Source organism: Ambystoma mexicanum, chromosome 11, assembly GCF_040938575.1.
Source record: "Ambystoma mexicanum isolate Mex_15411 chromosome 11, UKY_AmexF1_1, whole genome shotgun sequence".
NCBI lineage: Eukaryota > Metazoa > Chordata > Amphibia > Caudata > Ambystomatidae > Ambystoma > Ambystoma mexicanum.
The window spans coordinates 352,120,258-352,137,020 of NC_090934.1; the positions used below are offsets into that span (position 1 = coordinate 352,120,258).

A 16,763-nucleotide genomic window follows, 5' to 3' on the forward strand; every position below is an offset into this window, starting at 1 on the left:
AGATGCGGTGTTCATGCATGTTAAGGTCCCTAGGACAGGGCTGGTGTCCCCGAACTAATTAAAAGTGCAACACATCGAGTGGACATGGGCGTACAGGCGTGATGTCCGGTGGCACATCCATTGTGCTTTTAAAAAAAGAAACACAGCAACAGTACACACACACACACACATATTTATTGAAAACAAAAACATACAATCAATTAGGAAAGAGATGGGGAATCAGAATCGGAAACATATATGGGAGAATTGGGGTTTTCTATGCACTGTTCATGAGGGGAGGAAGGGATTGAGGTTACAACATAACGTCTTTCATTTAGGGAATTTGGTGGGGATGATTGGTTGGGACAGGGTCAATGGGCACAGGTACAATTCGGGCAGTGATATTTTCTTTCACATGAGTTTTAACAAACGTCATAAACTGTATACAATTATTATTTAGTTCATACATTTTTGCAGATAAGTTTATCAGTTCATTTTATGCATTTGCAGTTAGGGGCTGTCTTTGGCCATCTTCAGGTTCATTTAATTGTAATTCGGGCCAACTTTCTTCATTCCCACTACGTACTGTTAAAAAGAAAACCATGTTTTAGTGACATCTCAACAAATGACATCACTTTTTCTGCTTTAAAAAATGTATTCTGTACAATTGGAGTTGTTTTCTTCACTCATTTCGTCACAGGGGAAATGTTGCTCCAGCCATTCCAGTGTGCTTGCCATTTCTGTTGAAAGAAAACAATGCTGCTATTTGTTACACCTTAAGCACACATAATAAATTGTAATGGTACAGAAAGAAATATAGTGTACTTATTATTTTTCTAAGGGTTTCTTCTGGAATAACTGCTAGCTGCTTGTCAGTGTGTAAGCAATGTTCCACCGAGGCAATACTGTTAGATGTACAGTTAAGCTTTGTGCTTGGTGCATTCTATTATGTTGTGCAAACTATGAAAACATACTTCTGGTTTCTCAAGAACAGAATTTCTATGCATATTTCTTTTTGGATGTGCTACATATATCTCTTATTGTTTCATGTACATGTCTTTGCCCGTTGCAGGATACAACAACAATGTAAGGTAACCATCTGTGCTTTTGGGCATTGTGATTGCTGTCCAAAGACTGCAGACTTACGTGCGGTCCACGGACTCTGTGGCTATCTTGTTGGAGGTAGGGCGGTCAGTATGATGTAAGCGGCATGCAGAAAATTAAGGGTATCCTGGTAAAAACCCATGAAATTCAGTGACAAAAACTGTTAAAGGGGCATTATGGTTAAATTGCACTAATACAAACCTATCAAATTCAGTGAAAAAACTTTGTTAAAGGGATGTTATTGTTACAAGTAAAACCGAAAACCCCCAGAAATTCGACAGTTATGGTAAAGTAAGCAACCATAACTTGCGCCACCACCGTGCACTGCTAAGATTAACACCCAGAACAACAAAGATGGTATGTTTCCAGGAGCTCAAAAATGCCATAGGAAATGCACCAGTACAGGAAACCTTAGATTACACCAAATAATTGTATTTGTTTTCGCATTCTAATGGTCAGGTCATGATTGCAGTATTGGCTCAACACACATCCATGGGACACCAAGGGCCTAGCATATTACAGTGCTATATTAAATTCAGTGATGCAGGGTCAATTTCCTTGTCAACAGGCTCTGGTCGCTACATAATTTGCCATTGAAAATCCTCAACAATAACTGGGTTGCTCAGTGACATTATATGTAGAGCATGCAGTGTTTAAAATTTTTGAGCGATCTAAATCCACCCTGACCACCCAAAGAGACTCTGCATAAAGTGCAATATTGTGTTACATTAGAGGATTTAATACGAGCAAGGGAGGATGCACTTGAAGAAGGGGAGGTCCACTTCATTGATGGGTCATGGACGATTGATCGGGAGACTGTCCAGAGACACACAGGTGCAGCAGTGGTGTGCCTTGAAGATAGGTAATTTGAGGTTGTAGTTAAAAAGAGGTTGCCAACACACTATTCGTCCCAGGCATCAGAACTGATTGCATTGATTGATGTACTGGAATCATCCCAAGGATGCTTAATGACCATATATTCTGGCTCTTCGTACGTGAATACCACCATACATTCAGGGTTGACGAGATGGAAAAGGAGGGGATTCCGAAAGTCGGATGGCACACCTGTGCAGCATGCAACTTTGTTAGCGAGATTAATTTGCACTTTGTCCCGCCCCACACTAATAGCAGTGGTTAAATGCACCGCCCACACCCAAAATACAGACCCTGTTTCACTTGGCAATGATGCAGCAGAAAAGGCCAGCCAAAGAAGCAGCGTATTTGCAGGACCCAGATGTCACTGCATATCCTGAGGTAGCAAATCAGCAATTGCATGTAGCATTTCCATACAATGCAGTACATTTCATTCAACCCCAAGAAGAGAAAGAGCTGTGGGTTAAAAGGGAGTGCTCACCACAGTCTCCCACTGATTTGATATATATGGAGACAATACGTTACAGGTAAGGTAGTAATGCTATGGGGATTGCTTGTGGTTGCTATTGAGCAACTGCATTATCCAGCACATTTTTCGAAACAGCACATTGCAGCTGATATGCAGGAGGACTTGTTTGTCCCCAACTTACAGGAATACATCTTCGGGTGTGATGAGCTCCGTGTCAGTTTGGTTCTATGTGGCAGTCTCAGACCTTTTTGCATGTAATAAACCTTGTTTTCCCTTGCAAATTGGTGCAGTGATCTTTTGGTTTCTTGGATTATTTTTATCGTTCGGGTATAAGGCTCTGTGTCATTGGTGTGGGATGGAACCGGACAGATGTCCATGTCTATGTCGAACGGGTGCATGTTTTACTTACCAAGGAATAAGGTGGTTACATACTCGCCACCATCAATTTGCAGAAAATTGAAGAGTAATGGTAGGTGAAACTTTCATGAGTGCTTATTGGATAGTTGGTATTCACATTCACAATCAAGATGATGCAGTTGAGATCACACACAATCTGAATGTTTGTTGAATGGCATTGCATCCTGTGGTCTGTTGTCATACATGCATATAGTGTTATAGGAGTTCAGTGGCCAGTGATTTCGTAAGCACCATGTCCCTGAAAACTCAGCAATATAGCATCCCTGCATAGTTCTAACATTCACATCCGCATCATGAGGAACAGATATGTGATGTCTGATAGATGACAAAATTACTTTAATTACCTGATGCAAAACCCAGGACTGCAATGCCATAGATATTCCCACACCAATGCCTCTGCTCCTCTGAAAAGACATGTGGCAAATAAATGCAGAATAGCTATCAGCTTCACTTGTGGTGGTATGGCATGTACACATGGCAAGTGCAGTCAGACCCTCCTCTCGCTGTGAAAACATTTGATGTAGTACAGAAGCGACATGGTAAAGTAAGTAGAGTTCTTCATCTGCCAGTTCTAAAGATGACAATTGCCTCTTGTACATGCACCCCCTTGTTCTCATGGGAAGCTTAAATCAGCATCATGATAGTCACTGAATCGGCCAAGTGGCAAAGAAAAATGCAAGGAGTTGCTGTGCTTTTACACTAGGCCACCAATAGACATAGGTGCTGACTGGCATTTCTACAGGCAGATGAAATGCTCACTTTGTCTCTGCACTTGCTCCTGTTTAGGATTGGAACAACTGTTAAGTGCCAGGTGTCTGTTGGGTTGCTTGCGCCTAGCTTTTATCTTAAAGTAGAGAGATCTACACATAATATTTCAATTGCATTAATGTATTGGTTCTAAACAAAGAACACATTGCAATTGATCACAGATTATAAGTAGTTACAAGGTGTCACAATTTACAGATGCTTGCAAGTGTCCAGTGTCATAAAATGCAAATGGTTTACAAAGTGCCAACATACTCCATTTTCGCTTGCAATTGTTTCACCCTTTCCCAGGATTTCTCAAGGCACAATTACAATACTGGTGTGAGTGTTGTACTGAGTTGAGTTTGGTTGAATTAGTACAATGTTCAATTGGTACTGTCCTTCCTAATTGCAACACAAGTACATTTGTCCAAACTTTCTCAAGGTTTCATCTGTTGTCATACATGCATATAGGTTAGCATACATAGTTCTACATTCTCTTTTGAGCAACTACATTTTCAAGATTTGAGAAAAGTAAATCTGTTAGTAGCAGCGGACAAGGTGGAAAGATGAGGGGAAAGGAAGGAGAGGTAGAGTTAGGTTATCTTAGTCATGTTTGGTAGGTCAATTGTTAGCTCATGTGGTATTACAAACTGCTATAAATGCTGGTTAGGTCTTACCTATGGTTTTCAGGTTGAGGATTGAAGTTACTATTGTCATTACCAGTGTCTACTTCAAGGGTTTGTTGTTTATGGTGCTTCTTAATAGAGTTGTGTCAGAATCCCATGATATGGAATAAAGCATGAAATCTAAAGGGATTGTAAAGCCAATGTCATTCTAGGTTATACTGCAGTTGGGCAGTCTATTTGATTTTCACAAAAGCGTGATTATATGCTAGTACTACATGGTATACTTAGAGGTTAAATTAACTTAAGTAAGTGCTGTATTTAGAAATTGTCAAGGATTCACTTGTAACAAATTAACCATACACTCTATATGTGCATTTGCCAGAATCGTTTTAGGTGTAGCTGCCGAACATCCCCAGGGTTAACAACCATCTATCATTTAGTTGCATTGTTAATTGGTTATAGCTTACCTTAAATTTGTAGTATCATACTTCCCGAGGTCATGCTCATGTAGTTTTCTTTATCAGTGGCCCTCTTGGGCATGGGTCTGTAATGAAGTGGGCGCTGTATTAATATTACATGTGTGGTGTACTTCAGTTAGTGACTATTTTTAAATACAATAACATCTATCCTTGTGGTACCATTGCCAAGTCCATTAAATTAATTATTTTCGATTTTAGGTTAATCTATTCAATATGGGAAGTATGGGCATTCCTAGAAGAAATTGTATCAAAATATACTTATTGGGGCAACTTAAATCTTACAGTTGGTATCATACACAACTAGTGGAACAATAAAAAGGGTTTAGATCCTGTGTGAGCCAACATTTATCCTTGAGCGGTCTTACCTTGTAAGTGAAACAGGTAGATTTGTCAGTCTGGTTCTTTCAGATGGCGGCGTACCGCTTGTTGCTGGTATGCCGCCATCCTGAAAGTGGCCTTTATTGGGCCCTGTGCGTGATGACGTCACCAGTTACAATGTGCTGACGCCATCTGCGAAAAGCTGGCACCTTTGGATTGCTGCAATTGCGAATGATAATCGCAGAGAAGTTTTGGGTGTGGGGGTGAACTATAGTGAATGAGGCTCTCTATTTTCAAAAGGTTGCAATGAATACAAGTGAGTCCATATAGTAAGTATCCATGTAGTTCAGGTTTTAAGACCTCACATTACTGGTATGTCGTAAAGTGTTCAATTCCTTTGAGTTTAATGAGTTGGGTTAGTCCAATTAGGCCCGTTAGTTCCATGGCATATCCTAGTGGCTAGGTATATGGAAAATTATAAGCATTGGCTTATTCAGAGGATGGGCTGAGTCTAGTTTGCGGTTTAAATGGTCCAGTTGTTCATTAAGTAAGCACATTTATTTATTGTAAAGCTACTGTTGGCACTTGAGTCTCATTAATACCAATTATTATGCTGGTTAACGATACAGAAGATTGTTCAGCCCAAACCTCTACTTGATTAGCACAGATATCAAGTTGTCTAAGTCTGGTTCAACTTGTAATATCCATGATTGTACACAATCAGAGGTTCAGATAGTCTTATGCATACAAAGTAATTCATTATTTATCAAATTCAGTTGCTGGTCTATGTTGTTGGTGTCAGTTGGTTACATCTCATAGGTTACCATAGTCTTCAGTTTTAGAACCCTCAAGTGATTTATCATGTTCCCTGTCCAGTTCAGTATGCTATGTGGTACTGTGTGTTAAGATGGATTTCTAAACTCTGACCTGTTGGGCAGAAGTTTAGGGGGCCACCCTAGTTTAGTGGAACAGGGGAACCTTCTGGACGAACCACACCAATCTACGGTAGCTTGGCAGGTGGTCAAGACTAAGTCCCAGGTGTGGTGAGAGTGATCAGAAGCCCACAATGAGCACACACAGTAAAACTCCACAGATAACTCTTAGGCAGATGTATATCAATAAATCATTCATTACAGGCCTTTATAACAAAACACAATTAAACCACAGTTATCAAGAAAACAATTACCACACACGCTTATTCACTAGGTAACATATATACAATAATGTGATTAGCCTAAGGCTGATGTTGGGGGGAGAAAATAACCACATCCTGTAACAGAAAGGGGTTAGTTTGGCACATATATCAGTTTAGGCAGTCTTTCATCAACAATCCCTAACTTATGTAGTCCAGCTGTACGATGTGAAGAGCCTAGTGATCAAGGTACAGTTGCGCATTAACAATGCGTGGTTGTGCATAAAACGAAAAGCAGGTTCTCTTCAGGGGGCTGTAGCTGCTCAGGAAAGGGCTTGAGGCAATGAAGAATAAATTCCTATTCCTAGAGGAGGATCTACCCTTACGCATAGAGTGACTTTCGGAGTTGGGGAATAGCTGGGGGGCGCAGGCTATCCCAGCCAAAGTGAGGATCTATTAATTGATTCTCATGTGTAAAAAGGGATGGCTGTGCCAGGGGTTCATTGGTATGTGATGCAAGTACTCACTGACCCTCCACACAGTCTGGACCAACCTTTGGCAGTCTAGTCTAATTCGCTCATAGATGTTAACCCTGCAGTTTCAGGACGCTACGTTTCTCAGTGGCTGCGGAACGGGACAATCATCCGTGGCGGCACTGTAGCCTTCACTCAGCTCTCGAAGAAAGGAGAATGATAGTTCTGGTGCAGCACATATCAGGACATGGTAGGTAAGAACTGCAGGCACTTTTAGCGATGTGATATGATATGATATGGCATTTATAATGCGCCTATACACGATGGTCACCACAGCAGGGTTACACAAGGACCGCAAATGCTTGCGCCATGGTGCACTCTCATAAATCATGACAGAGAGGATCTAGGACAATTTTGGTGGGAGAGGGCCCAGGACCACAAGCTAGCGAGTCCCAAAGTATTGAGTCTCAACTTGAGATGGTAATGTTCCTGTGCAACACCCTGTGTTCGAGCTGGTCAGTTCACTGGGTGGCCCAGGAACACTTTCGAAGAGGCTCTTTCCGTGGGTAAGTAGGGGTTTCCGAGAGTAGTTGTTCCCATTATACCAAAGGGGCGAAGCACCCTTGCAGGCCTTCTTGGTTTGATAGAAAAACAGAGGGCCGATGGGCCACAGAGGGGTCAGGCTGCCAAACTTTCCAAGCATGTCACTGGCGGTTGCTCGAGTCTGCTTTCTTGTTAAGGATACTTCGCTCCTTATGAGGTTCGGTGTGAACCTCAGTAGATTGACCTGGAATGGATGCAGAGCCCTTTCTCTTATCCAAGATTCGGTTTACGCTCAAATCTCAGAAGATCTGCTCTTTTGCATGCACGCCAGACGTGGGCCAATCGTGGCCCACAGTGGTTCCAATCATTCATGGCTACCAGACATATTGGCACCAGTAGTGTGGATTGGGACCAGACAGTCCCAACTCTCTTCCTGGGCACTAGCACAAGTGACATGCAGGAGCCCGCAAAAAAGATATGTTTTTTGTGGGAGGCTGCATTCCCAAATAAGGAATACCCAGGCCTCTCGAGCTGGTGGAAGGCAAAGGGACAACATGGCCAAAGGACAGAACAAAAGACTTTGTGGCACGGCCATTTTCGGCACTGGCCACAGTCTTGGGCCAAACGCAGTAAACGAGGTATGGTCCATAAAAATGTAGTAAAAATACTTTGAGAGTAAACTGCTGTCACCAGATCGTCCTAGGCACACTTGTACAAACACCAAATAATTCTTACAGGGTGGCTAGGGCCATAAAACAAAAGGACCCCTATGCGCAGCACTGTACGGTACTTGGCATATAGGTAAAAAGTTACCAAGAAATGGCAACATAGTCGAAGACTAAGGGAAATAGAGTTTCTCAGTACTGACAGCTGAAGGGCGTGTCAGTTTCCCCATAACAAGTGAGCAAAATCCCAAAGGAGTGCAGCTGAAGGCTGTGCTCCACTGGAAAAAGTCAGGTTAGGTAAGCCAAACAAAAGCAAAAAGTTTGATGGGGTTCACAAATGGAGGGGAAATTGCACCTACTGGAAATCTTTCCTAACACTGTGTAGTTAATGTGTCTTTTAGTCAAACTCTAGTCCAGAGAGGTTGTCACATGGTCAGACCTAAGTATGAATCTCATTAGATTGTGATAGGTATTCCTGTCCAATCATCCCCTTGGATTGTGGTTGAAGGAATATCATCCTTAAGGGGTGTGTGTCTTGAGGTCCACAACAGATGTATATCTTGTGGTCATGTCCTGGTATGTGTGGGGTTTGTCAGGAGATGGGGGCAAGTTAGGGTTATCTTATTAGTTGCATTTTGTTGTGGTCAGTACAAGAAATAGTGCATCTCATTATCAGTGTTGAGGCCTTCTGATATTGTTCTTAGATTGCAGATTACTTTAGCTTCTTGTTGTCGTAGAGTTCTTTCTCAGTTTCCCAGTTTTGCATCTAGTTTGTTTTGTTTCACCCCGAAGAACTTGATGTCTTCTTTCTTGTCTTAAGCATGCTCCTTCTGCCAGTGTTCTGCTAGTGCTGATTTGCATTCTGGTGCTGTTAGGTTTCTCAAGTGTTCCCTAATCCTTACTTGGAGTTCCCGGATTGTACTCCCCACATATATTCTGTTACATAGGCATATAATAATGTCAATCACATATGACGTTCTACACTTAATACATTACTGGAATTTGACACTCTATCCATTGGTCACATTGTAAGTGTACATGTTGTTTAGAGTGTATCTTCACATAATACAGTTTCCACATTTAAAGAAGCCCTTGATAATAGTTCCAGTTAGTATACTGGACTGCATCTTGGGTTTGGTAGTTTCCATAAAGATAGGGCTTAGTTTACTTCTCAGTGACCCGGCTTTAGTGTAAGTAATCATTGTTTTCTCTGAGATGCAGTCCCTAATGTCTGGGTCCAATCTCATTAGATGCATTCCTTTGGGTACCCTCGAGACAGGAATCTCTCTTCTATAATGTTACACTCTGTGGTAAATGTATCATCTTTACTGCAATTCCTTCTAGCCCTTGTGAATTCCCCTATCGGTATGTTTCTGATAGTGGATTTCAGGTGACAGCTGTCTGTGTGTAGGGTGGTGTTAACATCTGTTGTCATGCAAAATGTTCTAGTGTGGAGGTTCTCATCCTTTACATAGATGTTTAGATCAAGGTGGGTTCTGCTGCCAGGCAAGGCCACCGGGCCATACTTATTCAATAAATGCCTTACAAACTAGGGGGAGGCACACTGCATATTATCCACTGTCCTTTTCTCGCTTTACACTCCAGATAGACGTGCAGCCACCCTAGACCAAACAAGACAGTGATCGTATCGCATTAATATAGATGAGGATACTAGACCCCAATTTACTGCTAGAGGCAGGACAGCCAATGCATTTAGAAACAGACAAACTAATGATGAAACACTATGAGATAAATTCATGAAGCTAGAACGACTCTCAATCAGAGAAATCAACAAATACCACGATAGAGCTTCAATGCAGAATGACTTAGAGAGCGCCATCCTGAAAGAATACCAGACCGACAAAGTTACCTTTTCCACTTACAAGATAAGACAGCACAAGTATAAATGTTAGCTCACAAATCTAAACCCTTTTTATTGTTCCACTAGTTGTGGATGATACCAACTGTAAGATTTAAGAGTCATTCACTAAGTTACCCCAATAAGTATATTTTGTCAAAATTCCGATACAGTTTCTTGTTGGAATGCCGATACTTGACATATTGAATAGATGAACCTAAAATTTAAATAACTAATTTAATGGAATTGGCAATGGTACCACAAGGATAAATGCTATTGTATTTTAAAATAGTCTCTAACTAAAGCGCACCACGCAATTAATATTAATATAGTGCCCGCTTTGTTACAGACCCATGCCCAAGATTGACACTGTTAAAGTAACTACATGAGGGTGACCTCAGGAAGTATAATACCACACATTTACGGTAAGCTACAACCAATTAACAATGTAACTAAATGATGGATGGTTGTTAACCCTGGGGATGTTGGACAGCTACACCTAAAACGATTCTGGCGAATGCACATATAGAGTGTGTGGTTAATTTGTTACAATTGGAATCCTTGACAATTTCTCAATACAGCGCTTACTTTAGTTAGTCTAACTTCTAAGTAAATCCCTTAGCACTAGCATATAATCACGCTATTAGAGAAAATCAAATAGACTGTCATACTGCAAAATGATCTAGAATGATAAAAATCTAGAATGATTTTGGCTTTACAATCCCTTTAGATTTCATGTTTTATTCCATATCAATGGGATTTTGATGCAACCCTATTAAGAAGCACCATAAGGAACATAGGATTTATAACCCTTCAAGTGGACACTGTTAATGACAACAGTAACTTCAGTCCTCAACCTGAAAACCATAGGTAGGACCTAACCAGCATTTTTAGCAATTTGTAATACCACATGACCTAACAATGGACCTGCCAAACATGACTAAAATAACCTATCTCTACCTATACCTCCTTTTCCCTCCTCTTTACACCTTGTCCTCTGCTACTAACAGATTTACTGTTCTCAAATCTTGAAAATGTAGTTGCTCAAAAGAGAATGTACAACCATGTATGCTAACTTATATGCATATATGACAAAAGATGAAACCTTGAGAAAGTTTGGACAAATGTACTTGTGTTGCAATTAGGAAGGACAGTACCAACTGATCTTTGTACTAATTGAAGCACACTCAACTCAGTACAACACTCACACCAATATTATAAATGTGCCTTGAGAAATCCCGGGAAAGGGCGAAAGAATTGCACGTGCCTCCAAATGCAGTATGTTGGCACTTTGTAAACTTTTTATATTTTATGACACTGGACACTTGTAACCATCTGTAAATTGTGACACCTTGTAACTACTTATAATCTGTTATATCATTATATTATCAATTACAACGTCTTCTTGGTTTAGAACCAATATATTCATGCAATTGAAATCTTACGTGTAGATCTGTCTACTTTAAGCTAAAAGGTAGGTGCAAGCAACCCAACAAACACTTACCTGATACTCTACTTACTGACTAACTAGTGGATTTCAGTAAGTGTTGGTTTCTGATGCCGGGCAAGGCCACCGGGCCATACTTATTCAATAAATACCTTAAAACTAGGGGGAGGCGCACTGCATATTATCCACTATACTTTTCTCACTTGGCAAAAATGTTGAATGTCATTTCTATGGGCAAACCCATTGCTTGCTTTTTGGGAATATGCCTTGTTTTCTTCCCATCTACATTCAGGTCAGTGTTTCTCTCATGTACTCAGCATTTGTGTCTCCACTCCTTGCTTGAATGCCTGATTTCATTTTCAAGCTTCTTCCTTTTGCTAGCCCACTATGGGCTTCATGTTGCTTGGTGTGTGTGTACTTTTTCGTGTTTAAAGTACAGACATAGCACAAGAGCAGAAGAGCACTATCCAGAGTGTGGGTAGCCATCATTTGGGCTGGCGTTTTTTAACAGTAGCGCAGTACTGTGAGTTGTGATCTGTACGTTGGTATGCCAGACCATTTTGAGTAGTCCTTGGTCAGGTGTTTTTGAAAAGGCCATGTTTTTAGAGATTTGAGAAATTGGAAAATTGTGGTGGCACTCCGTGCTGATACCAGGACTGAGTTCCAGAGGGTGGGTGCATGACAAGAGAAGGATTGTTTGCGGTTCCTCTCTTTGCAGACTAGTTATGATTCAAGCCGGTTGGTCGATTTGCCGCACAAAGCATGTGTGCCACCAGATATGCGGAGCTTAGTCACCAAGTACGCTGATTTACTACTCGTGACTGCTTTATAGATGATACATGCAGCTGTTGAACAGTATCATGGCCTGGAGAGGAAGGAAATGTAGTTCACGTTGAACTGGGGTTATTCGGTCAAATTTCCATGCACCATGAATAGGACGTGCTGCAGTGTGGTGGACTGCTTTTAGAGGAGCCAAGTGAGGAGCTGGGAGCCCTGTGAGGAGGTCATTTCCCCCATCGATGTAAAAGGCCAGAGGAGTCTGCACTATGGTCCGGAAGTCCTGCGGTGGGATAAGTTCTATTTTTTAAAGGGATGAGATTTGGAGCCAGGCCATTTGGGCCTTCTTGGCTATGTGTTTCTGGAAGGACAGGCTACTGTTAATGGTGATTGGTAATCAGCAGACAGATTCACGTGGATGTATGCAAGGGCAGTAGGTGACAAGTATTCTAGCTCACCAGGGAAGGAAGAGTCTCTTTCCTGAGTTCAATGCATGATCCTATCCTTAGCCAAGAATAGGAGAGACAACGGACACGTGCGCCTGGAGGGCATTGGGGGAAAGAATAAGACATTCAACAGACAAATGTACCTGGTGGGATTTGGGGGTAAACAGAGGCAGCACAAAAAGGGCTGCTTTGCAAACCAGTGATAGTACCATATGTCAGAGATCCAATGGTCCATTCTTGGATTCAGTTTCAAGGCATTTGGAGCAGCTAAGTACAAACATAACTTTAAAGTGTCTTTAATACTAGCTTTGGGATTATTTGCATTCCTAGATTGCTTTGCTTTTGATTTTAGAAGAAATATGTAAGGGAAAAAATCAAATGTTATTTATAAGTTATCAATCACGCGGCATGAAAAGGGAGGCGGAGGGAGAGTATTCTGAGTTTGTGGCCCAGCAATGACCAACATGTGGATTTTATTCTAGATGCGGCTGCTCATGAGAATGACTATGAACAGATAGATGATGTGTTGCAATCCACCATACAGAAAATGAATGCGACCCTTTTGCATTATTAAAGGTAAGAACTCTTCCTCAATCTGTTATCCAACAACATTCCCAGGGCTCAGGTCTTTGGGAGGCCAAATTGCCATTTCTCAATACAGGATTCAGAGTTGTGCTAGCTGTCTTCCTCTTGAGTGAGACCTGAAGTGGCAGCCTGTTACGGTCCTATTTGGAGAGAAAGGCTTTCTGCGACCACCAGTGAAGTACTGTACTTTAGCCTGAGAGCAAGAAATAGGTCAGTATACCAAGTGACTTCACAATATGTGCCAGGTAGGCCCTGAGATCGCAACTTGAAAGTGGAGTGAGGGGGTCCCCCACTTCCAGGTATCGCTGACAGTGAGTCCACTGCATTGAGTGATCTGCCCATGGTGTTCTGTATTTTAGGTTTGGTGGCAGGTGGAGATGTAATGCTTATATGCCACTCCACTGGAGTTATCTCCTGTTGGGCTTAATAAATACCACCAGACACTGGCGTTGTAAAAGATTGAGGTGAGCAAGCCAATGAGGGCTCAAGCCTGGCTCAAGCTAAATGTCCGGGAACTTGCTCAGATCTAGATCATCTGGAAACCAAGAGCCAAACAAGCGCTGAGCGAGAAACGCGGCCCCTGTTCTTCTTCTGGTCCTTTACATGCTGAGCGAGAGGCTGTCTAGCAGATCCTGCTAGGGTGAGGGCTTTTCCATTTCCATTTCTCTGCTTAGTTGATTTAAATTTGGGACGGGCCCACAGCTGATGGCTGGAGTTAGTGTAAGCTCTGTCTGTCCAGGGACCTCAATTATCTCCTGATCTGCAGTCTGCAGTCTGTAGCAAACTGCAGTGTCCCAGGGATGTCGATGTGCTGGTGTACCTGGCAGGATGATGTAGGCTTTGTGTTAAAGTTTGGGATGGGTGGGGAAGTTTCAGCCTCCTTTCTCCTCAATACATTCCTGGTCACTGGCATTTTAAGGTAAAGAATAGGAGAAAGACTAGACAAGGGGGAGAGAAAGTGGGCCAGAGAGAAGAGACAGAGTTCTGATTTAAAGTTGGTGCTCCTGAAGTCTATTAATAGCTAACAACGTGTAATTGTATGTTGTATGTGCCTCCCCCGCCACGTCCCTTTTCTACTTCCTGCGCTAATCCCAAGTACAACATACAAAATATCCTTCCTCATCCAAACAGGAAGAAAAGTACCTATTGTTCTGTTTCATCCGCCAACGTTATTAACGTTAGCAATGTAAAAGATCAACGGACCACTTTCCAATACGAGGGGTCAGCTTTGGGCTTGGCATTTTAAACTGTAGCACAGTACTGTTGATGGAGAGAGGGCGAGACTTTTATTCGTCCAGCAGGTTTTTGGTTTTGCAGAACTGGAATATGGTGGGCTCATTTCGAGCATATGCAGGGAATGAGTTCCAGATAGTCAGAGCATGGCAGGAGGACTACTTGGGAGTCTTCTCTTTACGGGCTAGCTTAGACTCCGGCCTTTTGATAGATTTGCTCTGGGGAGTGCAGGAGCCTCCAGACGAGTTGAGCCGCCAAGTATGCTGGTGTTCCATTGGAGGTAATGCATGCTTTTGCAAAGTTTTTTTTCGGGATAGGCCGCTGTGCCTGAACTGCGGGATGTCTAGAAATAATGCATGGGCTTATCATGCATAAATAAGGAGAGCAGGAACAAGGGGCATCAGACCCACAAGCAGTGGTTGAAGTGGGTGGGAGTTGTTGGGAGCGGTGCTCTTCTACTTAACAAAAAAAAGTTTTACTGTTCCTATACTTTTATTTTAAAAAGAAACCGTTTTCTGAATGGGTTAATTTTCAAATAAAAGTTTAGACAGAAGTTGAAACTTGCACTGAACATTCCCTTAAATAGCAGGTGTGTTTGTTTGGGGATTTGGAATGTGCATGGGAGAGGGAGTGGTGATGGAGTTTGTGGTCGTGGGAGCAGGCCAGCAGGGAATATAGTTCCACTACTACTTTTTCACATAGATCCCCATTCAAGGCTGCTTTGTAGGTGAAACATGCTGTTTTGAATATGATCCTGGCAGAATGGAGGAGCCAATGAAGCTCACACAGTGCAGGAGAGAGATATGGCGCCTCCAATGAGGCGGGCTGCAGTGTGGTGGGCTGCCTTCATGCGGGCCAGGTTTGTGCTGGAAACCCTGTATGATATGATAAGTCATGTGTAACGTGCCTGCACACAAGTGTTTCTAGGCGCGATAAGGAAGGTATTTCCCCCTGTAAAACTGTGAGATCATGAAGGCTTGGACCACTGTGCAGAAGTAATGTGGAGGTATTAAGGGTTTGAGATTGCACAGTGTGGAGATCTGGAACCACGTACCTTTTTGGTTATGTGCTTTTGGAAGGAACGGATGCTGCTAACAATGAAGCCCAGGGCTTTGTCTGAGTTTATTGTATGGCGGGGGACCTTTGAGGACACATTCAGTATTGGTGGGGTTCAGTTTGAGGAACGTATTTGACATTTATGTTTGGATTGTAGCCAGGCATTTACAGAGGTTAGTGATGTCCTGGGTGCCACAGACCTTAAGGTACATGCCTCTGTGAGGGTCATTTAGGAGAGTTCCCAAGGCCTCCATGTATAGCTTGAAGATGATTGGGGAGAGGGTGGAATCTTGGTAACACCACTTGTGAGTGGGAGTTACTTGGTTGGTCCTGAATGAGCCCATCTGTACGCACAGTGTCTGCCGGATAGGTATTAAATGCTTATGTATTTCCCTCCCACTACCCAGAATCCAACAGGATTAAATAAACCTGTCATCTTGCCACCCTCCCAGCCCTGCATGTGATATGATATGATATGGCATTTGTAACGCGCCTATACACAAGTGTTTTAAGGCGTGACGAGGCAAGGGAGGGGGAATAGAGGGAAGGCGGACAATGATCCTACTAGGCCAGGTGTCAAGGGAGGGGAACAGAGGGAGGGCGGACAATGATCCTACTAGGCCACGCGTCATTCAGATCGCGCAAGTGCATGGCAGAGGGAAGTGGGAAAGTGCGGGGCAGGGAGACAGTGCAGTACATGGGATAAATAAATAACAATAAGTAAAAGTACGGCCAGCAGATGGCAAGTGCAAGGGTAAGTGCTGTAAGTGACTCCAATCAAGCGATCCCACTAAGTCAGTGCATTGTCTCGGGTGCCCAAGGGAAGTCCTTATTCATGTATTTTTATGGCAAGTTATAATCTGGATGATGAACCCTTGTATAACACCCCTCTCTTAGAATCCCCCTTGACCCCACTAAGCCAAGAAGTAGGCTTGTTTTGCAAATTTAAAAGGTTTATTTGAAAAATTAAACTATATATATATATATATATATATATATATATATATATATATATATATATATATATATATATCACACTTCTATAAATAAATTGATAATGGATAGTACACTTGTGAATATGAGCAGTAATCAGCAAGAGGTAATCCTACAGTAGCATAGTTCTTGGTTACTTATGAATAGGAACAGAAGAATGAGGTGGGAAAGACTGCTTTATATGGTTCAAGGAAACGCAATGATGAATGAAATGCAGTACAGAAACTAACTTGATATGGCTTCAACAAAAGAGAATGTAATCACTTTTCCTTGACAATTCACTCCCCCCCCCTTTATACAATATAAGGAGATGGAAAGAAGACACACAGTTCTCAGGAATGCAATCAAATATAATTCAGTTCCCCCTAGCAAGCTTAGAGGAAAACAGGTATGAGTTTTAACACAGGGAAGATACTTTGATGTGGTTGCAATTAAGTGAAAAATATGCTAAAAAGGCTTTTAATTCCCTATAGGGTGTTCAGGGTGGGTGATATCTAGTTTATATTAGTTCAGGCTCACTTTAGCAATGCTCTATGAATAACT

At 42.1% G+C, this 16,763-nt stretch overlaps 1 protein-coding gene across 2 annotated transcripts in view; it reads left to right on the plus strand.

Moving 5' to 3' along the window:
* Window positions 1–16,763, plus strand: part of THEMIS2 (thymocyte selection associated family member 2) — a 465,016-nt gene that overhangs the window by 403,373 nt on the left and 44,880 nt on the right. For both annotated transcript variants that reach the window (XR_011279631.1, XM_069623060.1), the window contains one exon: window positions 12,836–12,929. Coding sequence is in view for 1 of the 2 variants with exons in the window: in XM_069623060.1 (XP_069479161.1) it covers window positions 12,836–12,927 (92 nt within the window). In the remaining variant the exon portion in view is untranslated. The remainder of the gene's footprint in view (window positions 1–12,835; window positions 12,930–16,763) is intronic.